Source organism: Martes martes, assembly GCF_963455335.1.
Source record: "Martes martes genome assembly, chromosome: 9".
In the NCBI taxonomy this organism is placed as follows: domain Eukaryota; kingdom Metazoa; phylum Chordata; class Mammalia; order Carnivora; family Mustelidae; genus Martes; species Martes martes.
The window spans coordinates 1,057,187-1,073,003 of NC_137896.1; the positions used below are offsets into that span (position 1 = coordinate 1,057,187).

At 57.9% G+C, this 15,817-nt stretch overlaps 1 protein-coding gene across 3 annotated transcripts in view; it reads left to right on the plus strand.

Annotated features, from left to right (window-relative positions):
• DIDO1 (death inducer-obliterator 1) overlaps positions 1–15,817 on the plus strand; it is a 50,208-nt gene that overhangs the window by 29,252 nt on the left and 5,139 nt on the right. For all 3 annotated transcript variants that reach the window (XM_080813446.1, XM_080813445.1, XM_080813447.1), the window contains 9 exons: positions 3,181–3,637; positions 3,759–3,918; positions 4,866–4,982; positions 5,112–5,216; positions 5,429–5,564; positions 5,955–6,480; positions 6,894–7,047; positions 7,709–7,798; positions 8,636–8,831. In XM_080813446.1, coding sequence (XP_080669572.1) covers positions 3,181–3,637; positions 3,759–3,918; positions 4,866–4,982; positions 5,112–5,216; positions 5,429–5,564; positions 5,955–6,480; positions 6,894–7,047; positions 7,709–7,798; positions 8,636–8,831 — 1,941 coding nt within the window. The remainder of the gene's footprint in view (positions 1–3,180; positions 3,638–3,758; positions 3,919–4,865; positions 4,983–5,111; positions 5,217–5,428; positions 5,565–5,954; positions 6,481–6,893; positions 7,048–7,708; positions 7,799–8,635; positions 8,832–15,817) is intronic.

The following is a 15,817-nucleotide window of genomic DNA, read 5'->3' on the forward strand; positions in this document are numbered from 1 at the left end:
ATCCTTTTCTGGTTTTTTAGACTAAGACTTTTCTGGTTGGTTAGACAATTTTTTGTCCTATAAATTAATACATGGTCTAATACGTTAAGTGAATTAAGGTGAAGAATCTGCAAACTCGATTTTAGCTCTACTCAGGAATACTAGTGTGTGCTCACTGTGCGGACACTGCGGCGCCGTCCGGGGCCAGTCACTGGCAGCAGCCAGTGCAGTGCCAGCTCGCAAGGGGACCGAGTGCAGCTGCGTCCGCGGCACTTGCCAGGTTGGGCCTTCAGCACGTTTGGAACATTTCAGGGTGGAAGAGGGTCATGTCCAGCTGGCGGAGCCCCTCAGCGTCAGGACATTGCGCTAATAATTTGCTTATTTGCCTGATTGTACCTGTTGATCTACTTCCCAGAGCACAGGTCGGGGATAGCAGAAGTTGGCTGTGACGAGTAACAGCTAGTCTGTCAAACGGCGATGTGATGGCCAAGGAGAGCCGTCCTGTGCTTTGAAAGATTGGGTTCATTTACCGTTGAACCATTTGTGGACAAGAAGTCACTTTAATCACATATGGGGACTGTCCTAAAAATAGTCTTGGCCTGGCTTTTTGCAGAGTGAGTGGGGAAATACTGGTTAGACCACTGGCACTTCTCAGCAGGACACCTTGCAGTGTGTGTTTTTAAAAGTTAACTTTTCCGTCTGCAGCACCTGCTGTCATGGACGCAGGTGTTCTGGACGTGATCACCTCTGATGGGGTTTCTGGACGTGCCCTAGGCTGGCTCTTTAAGTGTGCTCCTAAAGCAGCCTCAGCAGAGATGGGCTTCGGGAAGCGCGGGGACCGAACGGCTCTGGGCCTCGCTTTTCACGGTGGCTGCTCCTTCGTTCACAACTGCTGGCGGGCGGCTGCCTGCCTCTGCTCGCGGTCTGTGTGCCGTGGGCCTTGCCGCCCGGGCCCCTTGTCCTTGCTTTGCTACCCTTCCCTTCCCCTGGCCTCCTTCAAGAAAAGGGACCTCCATCCATTGGATGTAACCCCCAAACCAGCAGTCCCCCAGGCAGAGTGGACCTTGTAGCCGATCTGAGCTGGTGAAAGTTGGCTTCTAGGTGTTGGGGTACAGTACTGTCCGCGGCCTATGCACTCGATGTGATGAGGTGCTCCAGAGGAAACCTGCTGACCACCGTCCCTGCCGAGTGCCTGTTGTCTGCTTTGGGAGATGCTTCTCGTCCCATTGTGTGCTTTCTTCCAAGCTCCCGTGCCCAGAGGCATGAGGCCTTTACAGGTGTGGCCACTGAAGACCGTGGGCATGGCTGGTGGTGAGCAGCGTGATGTGCCGCTGGTACACCCCACTCAGGGGTGGGGGCCAGCGCTGAGCTGCCGGCAAGCCCCGGGTTCTGGTAGACAGGCCAGGCCACGCTGGGCAGGGTCAGGCATGAGGCCCGAAGCTGGAGGGTGTTGTGAGCGGAAGTTGCAGGATTTAAAGTCAGAAGTGACGCCTGGTGGCAAAGGACTGGGAACACTGCCCCAGGTGTGGACCCTGTAGCGGTGTTGCTGTCAGCAACAGGCAAACGAGGTGCTGTTTCTCCTGTAAAGTGGGGGAACTTGAGGTGCCAGGGCTCTTAGCTCCCAGCGCAGCACTGGCCTCGCCGGCTGCTGGGGAAAGGAGGATCTCGAGAGGCGGGGCTCTGGCCCTCTGCCACGATGGCCAAGGTCCCGTGGCAGCCTCAGGAGCGCTGTTTGTTGGGTCAGGCTTCTCTGTGGGTAGGGTCACCTCTTTTCCCTCGGATTTGAGACTTTCTCCCTTGTTCGTTAGAACAGTGACCGGTGATTGAATAACTTTTTTCCCTGGGTAAAACTGAAGGCTCGCTGGAGCGTGGGACGCCCTGGTTTGGTGTCAGGAGGCCCACTGTTGTGCTCGAAGTTCAGGAGGAGCCTGTGCCTGGGGGCGGGGGGGGGGGCGGTTTGTCCCCGGGTCCCTTCGGCGACTTAACTGCCGCCCTGGACGGCATCCCCATGTGGCGTCCTGGCCTGCTTGCTGGGCCCACTTCTCTGGCCATTCGGCTCCTCCAGATCCGTCCCTCTGGTGTGCGGAGCGGCCGTCTGTGGCCTTCCTGCACGCCCTGTGGCCCTGGCTCCCTGACCCGCTGTGTCCCTGGAGGCCTGGCCAGCCCCAAGACCCAGCAGCGGCAGCACTGGCCCAGAACCATCTTGTTGCTCCCTGGAGACCTTGATTGTGATGGTCTGATACGGTGCAGATACGATCGGTTCTTCACATCTTCTCTTTCTTAGGGAGGAAAAAGTGCAACGTAGGTTTTTGTGCAGCTTGAGGGGTTTTGACTTTGTAGCTTTCAGCTGCGATCCTTGCTTACACCAAAAGCACTAATTTACTGTCTTGCCCAAAACGAGGTCCAAGCAGAGGGCTGTCCTTGGGGACGCCAGTCACAGGCCTCTCTCTGTTTGCGTGTCAAGTGGCTGACCGTCCCTGTGCCGCAAACCCCCTTCCGCTTTCCCTCTTTATCCATGTTGTTTCCACTTGACTTTGATTCGGAGTGGTGAGCACCTGTGTGCGGCCCCAGGCCCTGCAGTCTCCCTCCCGAGGCCCCGAGAGTGGGCAGAGTGACAGGTGGACGTCCATTTAGGGGAATGTGTCTGACCTGTGCTGAGATTTTCTAAATTCACGATTACAAAAACTGACACTTGAACTCTTTTATTTTTTTTTTTTAAGATTTTATCTATTTATTTGACAGACACAAATAGGCAGAGAAGCAGGCGAAGAGAGAGGAGGAAGCAGGCTCCCGCTGAGCAGAGAGACCGATGCGGGGCTCGATCCCAGGACCCTGGGATCATGACCTGAGCTGAAGGCAGAGGCTTTAACCCACTGAGCCACCCAGGCGCCCCGACACCTGAACTCTTAACGAAAGTGATCTTCTACATCTTCTTATTAACACACAGTTTGCCTTTCAGCTTTTATGCTGTGTTCATGATTTAAATTAAGCCTGTGGTAACGGGTTTGTTGCTGAAGTGGAAAGTTTAACATCCTGACACGTAGCAAAGCTTAGTTTTCTGAAATAAGGTGTGGTCACGGTCGTGCATATTGTTGGCAGCCCTTCACTGTGACATTTCTTTCCTGGATTTAAGAGTTCATTATTTTAAGTTGCTCTCCCACAGTAGCGTGGCCTCGCTAAGTGTGTGTACATCTCTTGCAGCCACGAAGGAGGACAGGCGGGCAGAGGAGAGGACCACAGCACCCAAGAGAATGGCTCCTGTGGGCCCCTCGGCAGGCGGCAGACAACCTTCACCCAGAAATCTCCTTCCAAAGAAGTCTCCGCCCTTTGCAAACACAGCGGCAGCCAAAGTGGCCATCAAAAAGTCACCCTCGGGTTTCAAGGGCCCTGGACCCAAGCGGCCCTGGCTCTCGGCCACACCCTCCACCGGTGCTCCCGCCGCCAAGCAGGCAGCCCTGGCACCTGGGGCTGCTGCTTCCAAAAAGCTCCCCAGCTCGGCCACGTTGGTGGGGGCCGTCAGGAAGCCAGGGACCGCTTCTGTGCCCTTGGCATCTCCAGCCCCAGGACGCCTGGGAACCTCAAACCCTGCCCTGTCACAGCCAAATTCACAAATCCGGCAAAACATCAGACGCTCCTTGAAGGAGATTTTATGGAAAAGGTGGGTAGTTCTCCTTGATTTCTCACTGTTAGAGCAGTGGAGTGCGGTCACATCGTGACTGCCACACTTCGGGGACCGTGGGGGCACAGCGGCCCATGCGGGCTGTTCTTGTTCCTTCTAGAGTCAACGACAGTGACGACTTAATCATGACAGAAAGCGAAGTTGGGAAGATCGCCCTGCACATTGAGAAGGAGATGTTTAACCTGTTCCAGGTTACCGACAACCGCTACAAGAGCAGATACCGCAGCATCATGTTCAACCTCAAGGACCCCAAAAACCAGGTGTGTGCAGGCAGCCCAGAGCGGGGCCCGCCGGCTGGCAGGGTCTCCCAGCTGCAGCTCGCAGTGCTCCCCCGGACACGGCGCCTGGAAGCTCTTGTCCTGCCGCACGAGCCACAAGGCCGCTGCCACACCTTCCCTGGGCTAGGGGTGCGGGTTCACACGCGCGCTCTCGGGCCATGCCTGGTCTCACCAGCCGCTTCTCTTCTCAACGTGGCTGTGAAGTTATGTTCCTAACATTTCATTGGCTCCCGAGTAACATTCATAGTCTTAGTCCTAAGTGTAGGAGTGTTTCCGTATTTGGGCTTCAGACAACCTTTTTGGTCTTAATACCATCCCCTCAGCGGAGTGAGCCCGCCCGTCTGGGCCTTGTTAGAGCAACGGTCCGTGCTCCTGAACGCACCCTGCGGTGCTCCCACATGGGCAGGGGCTGTGCTCACATGGGGTAGGGAGCCGAGTCTTCCTAGTAGCCGTGGGTGGGTAGTGCTCTTCCACTGCTGTTGAAATGGGGGTTCCTGGGAGAGCATTAGCCGCTTGCCCGGTGGGTCCCTCCCGCCGCCCGGGGCTCAAGTCTTCAGCCTCCTGCCCAGCCGCTCGGCCTGCTGCCTGTGCTGAGGAGAGTCCGACTTCCCGGCCCCCACGGTAACCTTGTGGCAGAAGGGATTTCTTGCTGCCTTTATCCCTAACTACCTTTTTGAGTGGATTTTGTTCTCTGGGGGCTTTTTAGCAGAGTCGGTGGCGCGTGGTACGCGAGTGCAACTAGCCGACCCGCGCCGGTGTCGTCCGGCCCCCGCCAGGCTCGATTCTGTGCTTCAGGCCTCGGTCCTGCTGCCGTCCGGCCTCTGGCAGAGGCGGCTTTTGCTGCTGTGTCTTTCTTGCGGTCTCTCTGGTGTTTTAGAGACAGACTCCGACATGTTTTGAACGAGTGAACGAGACGTGTTCGTTTACAGGGACTCTTCCATCGCGTTCTGCGGGAGGAGATCTCTTCGGCCAAACTGGTGAGAATGAAGCCAGAGGAGCTGGCGTCTAAGGAGCTTTCCGCGTGGAGGGAGCGGCCGGCCAAGCCCGTGAGTGCTGGGAGGGGCCCGGGGCGCTCGGTGCCGGGCCTTCCTGGGCCCCCGGGCCTTGGTTGACGGGCGAGGCGCGAGCGAGGCCTCCGGAACGAGCTTTCAGGCTCCGTGTCCTCCTCCTCTCAGGTGCTGGAGTCCAGAAATAAGCTGCCCAGCGAGAGTAAGAAGAGCGCTGCGAAGCAGGAGCCTGTGCCCGACATGGAGGACTCTCCCCCCGTGTCCGACTCAGACGTAAGCCTTGGGAACTCGGGACGGGCCAGGAACGGAGTCAGAGTGACCTGCTCCCGGTGTGCTCGGGTCTCCCAGGTTACCGGTCGGGACCCTGAGCTCACCACGAGCGCCGCGCGCAGCGGCCCTGCCCTGGCCTTCGGGCGGTGCCTGTGCCGCTGCCCTGGAGACGGAGGGAGGCGGGAGCCGCTCAGCTGTCCCCTCTCCCCCTGCAGGAGCAGCAGGAGTGCGTGCGGGCGGCGCCGGACCAGAGCGCCGCTCCCCTGCTGGACGTGTTCAGCAGCATGCTGAAGGACACCACGGGCCAGCACCGGGCTCACCTGTTCGATCTCAACTGTAAGATCTGCACAGGTGCGCGCCGCCGGGGGCCTTGCCTCCTTTTGCTCACGTCCGCGATCCTGACCGGGTCTTGTTCCCGAAGTGTACGGAGTTTGCCTCTGCGGCGTTGCCTTCGGAGGCGCCTGGCGGGCTCCGCCAGTGAGGCGTCTGCCTTCGGCTCAGGCCGTGATCTGGGGGCCTGCCATCGTGCCCCGCGTCGGGCTCCCTGCGCAGTAGGGGTCTGCTTCTCTCTCTGCCTCTGCCGCTCTCCCTCCTCGTGCTCGTCTCTCACTCGTGCTCGCTCTCTCAAGTAATACCTTACGATGTCGGGCTGTTTTATTCGCGTAAGGAGTCATCTATTCGGGGGCAGGCTGTGCTGTTGAATGTGGGGTCCCTTAGGAAGGTCTTCCTCGTGTTCTTCAGGTCAGGTCCCCTCGTCGGAAGACGAGCCGGCTCCAAAAAAACAGAAGTTGTCAGCTTCCAAGAAGGAGGAGCCGAAGCCCCAGTACGAGCCTCCGCCCTCTGAGCCGGTCCTTGGCTCCGCTAATGAAGTGATGCCAGAAACTCTGCCCGAAAATTCCTCCGAGCTGGACCTGGAAGGCGCTGCTCACGCACACTTGGAGAGGAAGTATTTCCCCGTGCCGCCAGGAGACAGCCACCCGGAACCCTCTGCCCTAGAAGGTCCCTCCTGCCCGGCCACCTGTGGGGGCGCAGTGCTCACCACGGTCACGGTGTCTGGCCGAGACCCCAGGACTGCATCCAGCGGATCGTGTACAGTCACGGCCCCTGCAGCAGCCCGCCCCGATGGTGCCCACCCAGCAGAACCCCGACAAGACGTCCTGAAGCCTGCTGTGACCTCAGTGACGGTGCCCAAGTCCATACTAGCGAAGCCGTCCTCGTCCCCTGAGCCCAGATACCTCCTGCCGGTGCCACCGGCCCCACGCGTCAGGTGCGTCCCACACGCGGAGCGGGAGCAAGCCACGAGTTTCATTTCCCGTGGATTAACAGAAGAGGGCCGTGGGGGTGAGCCCGTAGTTCAGCCCCCCCCCCCGGACACGCTTCACTCTGGCAATTTGCATGGGCATGAGAAGGCCTGGTTTTCGCACGCCTGGCCCTTACTTTAAACACACAGGTCTTGAAAACCGAGGTGTGGCCCCATGGCCGTTCAGGTCTGTGGCGCGTTCCATCTACTGTCACTAGACTAGCACATCTGTGGCGCTGTGGTTAAAGTAGCCAGTTTGAAAAAGCTCAAGCTCGAGGGTGTTCACTCTTGGCTTTATAATTCCGTAAAGTCTCCATATTTTGGAGATGGTTTGAGCAGAGAAGAAAGATTGATCTGTTTTCTGTGGTTTTGTTTTACAGTCTCTCCGAGTCAAGGTCCTCTCCAGAAGGAGATACAACCCTCTTCTTGTCTCGACTCAGCACCATTTGGAAAGGATTTATTAACATGCAGAGTGTAGCAAAATTTGTCACTAAGGCGTACCCCGTGTCGGGGTGCTGTGACTATCTCAGTGAGGTCAGAACTGAGCGTGAGCGCGCACACTTGCTGTCCCACCCAGGGCCTGGGTCAGGTGGGGGCTGCCCTTCCCGCAGCGGGCCCGGCTGCATGAGCACCGGGAAGGCACGGTAGAGCCTGCGGTCATGAGTCAGCAGGTTCGGTCGTTTGGACAGTGGTAGAAATTCGAATGAAAACTGTCCCAACGTTTATGAAAAAGCTGGGGTCGCTCTCCTCCCCCTTCTGTTCGGCGAGGGCGTGGAGCCTGTGTGTGTGCGTGTTCCCGGCTGAAGGTGTGGCAAGGCACGTGTGACTGTCTTGGTGTGTACACGCAGCAGCTCTTTGCTTTCCCAAAATCTGTGTGAACAGCACTAGTGTCTACAACCTTAGCGAGCAGAAGTCACTCACTTCTGGATCATGTCTGAGTCCTTGCTTTGCGTCCATGTTCACAACCGATAACCTAGAGATGCTCTGCAGAACGGTGCCCCGTTCGGCAGAAGGCCATCGTGCTGCACTCCTGCTGGGGGAGCCCTAATCCCGGGTACTGACCGGGCGCCGTTTAGCGCTAGTGTTAGCCGTGTTCGGTGGAGGAGTTGCGGTCTGCTGGAATCTCGGGTAGTTTGGTGCTTTGAAATGACTACATCGTTTTACTGGTCACTTACCCAAAGTACGTTTTGTTTAGGACCTGCCGGACACGATTCACATTGGTGGAAGGATCACACCCAGAACAGTTTGGGATTATGTCGGCAAACTCAAATCTTCTGTATCTAAGGTACTTGCCGTAGTCTAATCTCTGCGCCCGTGGAGGAAGGCGTCTGTGTAAATGCAGCTCCTTCTTCCACTTTCCATCTTGATGGGTTGGTGCCTGCAGCGTCAGCTTATAAGTTGTTAAATATCGCCAGGTAAATGTTTAAAATTCCATCTATAGTGGGATGGTTGTGTGAGTAATCCGGTGGCAGCAGTTTTGTTACAGTTTATGTTAATGGGTGTGTGGTTCAAGGTTGGTGGGTAATATAGACACTGTGTCTCCCCATTGTTCCTGTGACCGAGGGAGCCGGCAGGTGCTGGAAGGGCTGGTCCCACGAGGCCTGGCCCTGGGCGAGCTGGGGGCCGCGAGCCCCTGAGGCGCAGCCGCAGTGGAGCGCGCATGCGTGGGGAAGGGCTGCGGTTTTCCTCAGGCACACGCGGGGCTTGGACCCTCTAGTCTCGTTGAGCTTTCCTGTTGGGGAGCCGCTCTGGGCTCGTGTGTAGATCACACAGCCAGGTGATCAGGACCGGCGTCCTCACACTCCATGCCAGAGGCTGCTCTGGGCTAGCACCGCAGCCGATGACGGGACTGTCTGGGGAACAGTGGGACTGGGAGTAGAGGCAGTCTTCCGGAAATTGCCGCCAAAACCAAGGTCTGAGTCCAGCCGCCCGATGCCGGAGTCCCCGCCATCCATCCCACTCCATCATCCTGGCGTGCTGGACAGCAGGATTGTGGGGAACGGGCCGAGAAGGGCTCGTTCCTCTCATTTCAGATGGCCTTTGAGGTTTAGATGGAAGACGGGAGCGGTGCCCTCCCCACAAAGCCACAGGCCAACGCGCTCTCGTCCTCTGTTTGCTGCAGGAGCTGTGTCTCGTCCGTTTCCACCCGGCGACCGAGGAGGAGGAGGTGGCCTATATCTCTCTCTACTCCTATTTTAGCAGCCGTGGCCGCTTCGGCGTTGTAGCTAATAACAGCAGGCACGTCAAGGACCTCTATCTGATCCCACTGAGTGCCAAGGACCCCATTCCATCCAAACTCTTGCCCTTTGAGGGCCCAGGTAAGCGCCAACTTTCTGAGGGGTGACTAGGCACACTTGACTCCACACGACCCTTTCCTCCCAACACCATGTCCTGCCAAACTTGTCATGGGTAGATCTGCCACCTCACCCAAACCAGGGCTTTCTAGCCGCAGGAGCAAGGCGTGTGGATGGAGCCGCGTCCAGCCGGGGACCTCGGCTTCTGGGACACCAGAGAGTGGCCCTGGAGATACCCTTACGTTGGCATGAATTGTCTTAGAAAAGGGACAGGAAGAGGGGAAAACCCACAGCGTCCAGCCAGCCGGTCACGGCCTTGGGTCAGTGGAGGCCGGAAAAGGGCCAGAGAGGAAGGTAATCCTCACAGTGGGCTTGGGGGGACGCCTGTGCTTGCCATGGAGCTCGGGGCTGAGCCTTCGCCAGGCCGGAGAGACAGGAGAGCTAGTGCGTGTGTTTTCATTCCTTAGAACATGGTAGTTTCAGAAGATCACTTACAGATCAGCTCTTTAACAAAAGCGAAGCCCTCAGGCTTGTCGAGGGGTTGAGGGTGACTCCAGGGGGACGTGGTCTGCGGGAGGCTGACTCTCGTTGAGCCCCGAGAGGTCCACGGGACTGAGTTGCGCAGTGGGTCGAAGATGCCACGTTGAAGTGCGTCCTCGGCCACGAAGTCCCCAAAGGATGGAGACCACATGAGAGGCGCCGCGTCTGACACACGTTGAACGCTCTCAGAGCGCTTGGGTCTAGAGCCACGGCTGGACGCCAGGCCCTTGGTGGCACTGCCTAGACCTGGCACCTCTGCGTCCCTGTCACCGGTCCCGGCAAGCGTCCTGCCACAGCCACATGCTGTACTTCCCGTGCCTGAGCTGTAGCTCTGCCCAGCAGGGCCGTGGGGCCGGAACGCTCCCCCCGCTGGCACGTCCCGGGTCCTGACCGGGGCGCGTTAACGCTTGAGCTGTGCTCGGCTGGTCCCTGCGCGCCACAGGTGCGCCCGCCGTGGTATGGGCTGGGGCCCGCAGTCAGGGTCAGCTGCTGGCACGCTGCGTTGAGTTACCTTCATGCCGGGTCCATTTTAAATTTTTTTTTTTAATAGAATTTATTTATTTGACAGAGATCACAAGGAGGCAGAGAGGCAGGCAGAGAGAGAGGGGGAAGCAGGCTCCCTGCTGAGCAGAGAGCCCGATGTGGGGCTTGATCCCAGGACCCTGGGATCATGACCTGAGCCGAAGGCAGAGGCTTTAACCCTCTGAGCCACCCAGGCACCCCAATGCCGGGTCCATTTTAAAAGCCAAGGACTCCAGGGGGTCCTCTCGCGAGCCCTCGCGGTGAAGAGGCGCCCCCTAGTGGGTGGCGGAAGGCCCTCCCTGGAGGTTCTCGGCAAGTGTGCGGGCCGCTCCCTGGATGACCGTCCTGAGGCCTGAGGGTGAAGATGAAGAAGCCGGCCTCTCGGGCCCTGGAGGAGCCTCCGGTCGGCCACCAGCATCGAAGCTCGTGCGCACAATGTAGCGTAAGCAGAAGCATAGGGTCCCCTGGTGACACTTGCGGGTGACTCTCGCAGTCTCCCTAAAGCCGGGCTAGGGATCGTCCCGCTGTCTCGGGTCCGCAGCGAGTGAGCTCCCCGGAGACGGTGCTGCCCGGGGAGCAGGGTGGAGGCCGGCGTGGGGGCCCCGCCCGGGCAGGGCTGCCAGGAGCTGGGTTTGGTGCGGAGGCAGGTGCGGGCTCCCTGCAGTGGACAGGTGAGGAGACCCTCCAGCAGAGCCACGGTGGGGGCAGCCCAGCCAGCAAAGGGGCGGGGGTTGCATGGGACGCTTCCAGGGTGACATGGGGACAAGGAGAGGGGGTGGGGGAGGGCACCTGCCTGGTCTGCTGAGCGTGATGGGCGCTGGGCACCGGACACGCTCGGTGACGGCCACCTGCACTCCTGAAGCTCCCACGCCACCTGCAGGGGCACCCGGATGACCACAGACTTCGGTCCACAGTAAATACAAGACTCGGGCGGGGGGCCTGAGAAACATAGTGATGAGTGAGATTCTGCGCATAAGCTTTTAAAGACTTTTCTAAAAGTCTAAGGGGTTTCTAAATCTAACCCCATTTAGCATATATTTTTTTTTTGTTTTCCTGCTACCGTTACTACCGTTAGTCCCTGTGTGTGTCTTAGACATCCCCCAGCCAAACAGCCTTGAGCCCCGGCCAGGTCTTCTGTTCCTGACGGGCTTCACGTACCCACAGCGTGACTTGGCGCGCTCTAGGTCCAAGTGTTCATGTGTCCTGGTGTCGTGTGTGTGTGTGTTGTGTGTGTGTGTGCGCGTGTGGAAGGCAGGGCACGTGTCCTGGTGTGTCGTGTGTGCACGTATCTGGAAGGCTGGGCGTGGGGATGTTTCTCCCGTCACGGAGGTCCCTGTCCTCACGGAGTTGGTCTCTGCGTGGCATCCCTTGAAAGCACAGGCCTGGTCCGGGGTGGGGGTGGCGTCCCTCATCAGAACAGCCAGTGGACTCGAGCAGGCGCCGTCCGGCGAGCACTGCCCACAGCCTGGCGGGGGCACCTTTGACTCCCGCCGCAGCCCCTTCTCCAGGGGTGGCCCGTGCTGCCCACAGTTGGCACTTGCCTGAGGTCACACACCCAGTAATTGGTTGTGCCTAGGTCCGTACCTCCCCTGTCTGTCACGCTCCACCTTTGTGCAAGCGCACGGAGCACAGGCCTCGGTGGACACGGGGCTCTGGCTCCGGCGAGCCTCCCGTCTGGGCGGGGGGCCTGCTGTGTAGGCAGGATGAGGTTAGGGTGGAGGTGGCAAGCGTGTCACAACAGGGCTCGCCCGGCCCTCCCTGAAGCTCGGCTGGCGGAGGGTCCCTTCATCCCTAGAGACAAGCTACAGGGGCCCTCACCTTCTGGACTCAGGGGCCCCGGAGCTGTCCATGTGGGATTCTCCCCCAAACTTCTGCGTCCTGCTTCTCAAGCATGGACAGCAGCGCCTAACCTGGGGACTCCGTGTGCACCTGCCCCTCGGCCAGTGCCGCGTCCTTCCCCAGCGTCACGCTTCCGACGGTAAACACGGAGCGTGTGTCCACACGTGGCTGCTCCGCCCACACACCAGGCGTCCACACAGCACGTCAGAACAACCCAGAGCGCACTCCGCTTCTCTAAGGACGTTTCCGTCCAGGCGTATACGTAGCATTTGTCCGTTAGAAATACCAGGCTGTCTTGTTCTGTCACACATGTAATTCTTAACCGGACGGCCCAGTTTCAGAAGACACCTGGAAAGCCCGAGTTTCTGGTCCAGCTGACGTTGGACGTTCATCTTACGGTCCCCTGTCGCCCCCACAGGCCTGGACCGTGGGACTCGGGAGTGCGCAGGCCCTGGCCCCGAGCGCCTGTTGATGGCGTTGGGCCTCTAGGAGTGTGTGCCGGGGGGCTGGGGGCCAGGAGCTTAGTGCAGAGGGCGGGTTTCCTGGAAGCCTGGAAACCCACGGTGCCGTCTTCTGCATTCCCGTCTACCTGCTTTCTAAACTAGCTGGAAACTTCTGTGAGGTGCGGTGTCGTCAGGTAAGCGCCCCTCAGTTTTCCTGCGCGCGTGTGAAAGAACCCGGGGCTGTGCACACGTCCTCACGGTCAAGCACAGCATTGAATTCAATGTACCGCTCTTTCTCCTTCAAAATCAATAAAAGTGTTTCCTGGAAACTGGTCACTGTTTGTTTGAATTTGAACTGGTAGCTTCGGTACCTGTCACAGGCCCACTGGGACGGAGGACGGAAGTCTCTATCTTACTGTTGTAAGCCAGCACGGCCCACTCTGGGCGCGCAGCCCAGACGAAGACGCACAGCACTCCCCTTTGACCTGAGACGTGCACTGAGCCCAGTGGCTCTTTACGGGTCTTGGGGATTCAGAATCGGAAAGCGGGAGAAGAGTGCGTGTGCATGTGTGTAGTGGTCGTGGTGGAGGGTCGGGGAGGTGTGTGGTGTCTCCCGTGTGTTTGCCACGTCTCTTCCTAGGACAAGTCCTCCTGCAGAATTAGGGTCTCTTAACTCCCACACACTTTCTGTTGAGCAGGAGTGAGAAGTTTGTTCTGATGGATTCAGACTAGAAGAGTTTTCATTTTAAAAAATGAATAGAGTACCAGATAGCTTTGGGGGTAAGGAGTCAGCTTGTGGGTGGTTTCAAACAGTTTTGTCCCGTGCCATGTCAGGCCTGAGGTACGTGGGGGCAGCCCAGGGCTGCACCACCCGCCCCTTCACCTTCCCTGGCCTCCCTTTTGCTCAGCACGCAGGAACCCCAACCCTGGTCTGGGTCTTGTGTCGGGAAGTCCCTGGACACATGACTGTGCAGATGTCCCCATCCCTAGTCCCTGGGTCTGTCCGCTTTTTCTGTACGGGTCTGATTCTAGCCATGGACACTGAGGCTAGAGAATGTCTCTACCACAGAGAAAATTCAGGAATGCCTCCATACAGCTGAGGAGGCTTGTGCGACGCATGCAGTGCCCCCTGAAGACATTCTTGCTCCGGCATTTTGGAGCAGGTGGGTGCAGACAGCCTTGTTCCCAGTGATCGCTCCTCTGGAAATGGAGGACGGCACGCTCAGCTCAGCTCGTGTGGCAATCTCCCGCCCACCTAGTTGCTTGTTGCCGTCGGCTTTATGAATTCCAAACCTAACCACCCTCAAAAGGGCGGTGGGCAAGTAAGCATCTCTGCTTCTAGTAATGGACAAAGGGAGGAATTTTGCAAAAGCAGAGAAGCAGCTCCATGCCCTGGGCTGGAGCCCTCGGTCTCCACACCGCGGCCAGTGTGGTCGCCGCCGCCGCCACTGCCCCTTCTCGGACACCCTCTCCTCTCCAGGGGAGCGCTGGGCAGTGGGCAGGCCTGCAGAGGGCCCTGGCTGCGAGGGGGACGTTCTGGAGGAGAGCCGGATCTCTACTGCCTCCCCAGGGGCGGGCACCCAATTGCCCTTGCCACCGTCACCCTACCTGCCGCCTGCCCTGTGGCAGTGGAGGGCATGGTCAAGTCTGGAGGACACCGTCAGCTCAGTGAAGATGGACCCTAAGGCCCAAGACAGATGAGTGAGTTGTGCTGCTTAGTTCACGGATGTCCGTTACTGCCAACGTGCTAGTTAGACTCCAGGCGGTCGTGCAGCCATAACACGAGCACACAAGGCCGATGATAAGATCTGACTGCTTCAGGACACACATGCATTTTTGTGACCACCCAGTCTGAGTTTAAAATACTTGGCAAAATGCAGAACTAGCCCTGATACGAGTCGGAGCTTCTTACAGATTTCCTGTGGGTCGCTTACAGATCTGTGCGGGTGAGGTGGTCGAGGGTTGAAAGCTGCTTAGTCAGCGGCCGGTAGCGGCCGGTGTCCGGAGACCTTGCTGTTCTCAAAACGCATGCAAATGCTGAGTCATTTAAGCATCGTCTTGGCTGTGATGAACAGGACAGCCAAGGCTGGAATCTGCAGAGCGTGGCCGAGGTTAGGGTGTAGCGGTGGTTTTCTCCAGCCGGCACGTGAGACCGTCGGGGGTTCGGATGGAGGGGCACACGGCACCAGCACCGCACGCCGGGTCTTCCTGGGTTTAACACAGTGACTTCCCCGTCAGCACAGCTCACTGACCCGAGACTTGACCCCAAGCCACGAGCCCTGACGGTGTGTCAGGAGGTGGCATGGCCCTCTGCCTCGAGCGTGGTCTGGGGGACTTGCCCCGGACGAGACTCCCCAGCCCTTGCTCACACCCACCCACCCACGTGGCTGAGCACATTCCCTCACTTTGGCTCAGATGTCAGGTTCTTCGGGGAGAGCCAGGCTTCCGGAGCTGCCGTCGAGTGCGGCTGGCAGGTCCACAAGGGCCGTGAGAGCCATTTAGCGACTGATCGTACCCAAAACGACCTGCGCGAGCAATCCAGCGCTCCGTGAATGGCTGTTCCAGTAAAAGAGATGCCATTCTGAGTTAAACTGTCACTGACTCGTATTAACTAGGAAACAAATGGGATAGATCACCCATCATGTCTGCTGGGCAGAAATGTTGGGGTAGGACACTCGGGGTGGCTGCCTGACCGTCCTGTGTCTGCTCCCTCCTGTGCCAGCCTCTTCCTTTCCTGGATACGCGGCTTTTATTGGGGGCTGGGGGCCGGGAGTGGACGTTCTGGAAGCGGGGTCTCTATTGAAGGTGGTGTTCAGGTCCTGGTGTTAGGAGTGGGCGTCTTCCGTGGGCATCTCCACTCCGACAGCCGTGAAGCAGGAGGCCCTTCCCACATGGGAGGGAGGGAGGGTAGCACCGTGCTGTGTGCGCAGAGGCGAGGCCGTCTCCCCAGCTCAGACCTGACGTTGCTTCTCAGGGGCTGGATGGGCCATCTACCACCCTTGTGTGCTCCGTGCGTCAACCCAGCTCTATTGGAATTTGGGAAGATTAGTAGACATTTTAGAATTACATAATGGTGTCCAAAAACAACTATTTGAAGTCACCTGTGATCATCTTTAAAACCAGAAAGAATGGGAAGACAGTACTGATTTCCAGTAAGCAAAAGGTGGCACATTCAACAAAGATAGGTGTGTGCTACGGGAACATTGGCTTATCAGTGAGTGTATACAATTTGACTTTAAGTACCTTTCACTATTGACAAATTTTTGTTTGTGTATCCTTTCTCCCTAAAATTACTCTCTTGTGACTTGCGTTTTTTTGTTCCTCTTTTGGTGTTCTGGATTTATGAGTGTGGGGCAGAGAATCATTATTGAAATACTAACATTCCTGGAAAGACGTGCGACTTAGAATGGAATAATCTTTTTTTACTTAAGAAATGATTATGTTTAAGAGCCGTCCTGTGCCCAGAAACCGCAGTGTCTTCCGCGTGGCCTGTTGTCCCCTGCTGGTTTTCTGAATACTCTGGCCTGCTTGTCTCAGCGCCAGCCTGTGCTTGCAAAGACCGTGAGCATCTGGTTAAGTTCATGTTAATGGAGCGTCTTTCTAAACCCAGAAGTACATTTACTTGAGCCATTTCGGTCAGCCCGGTCCTTCCGGTTCACCGGAACC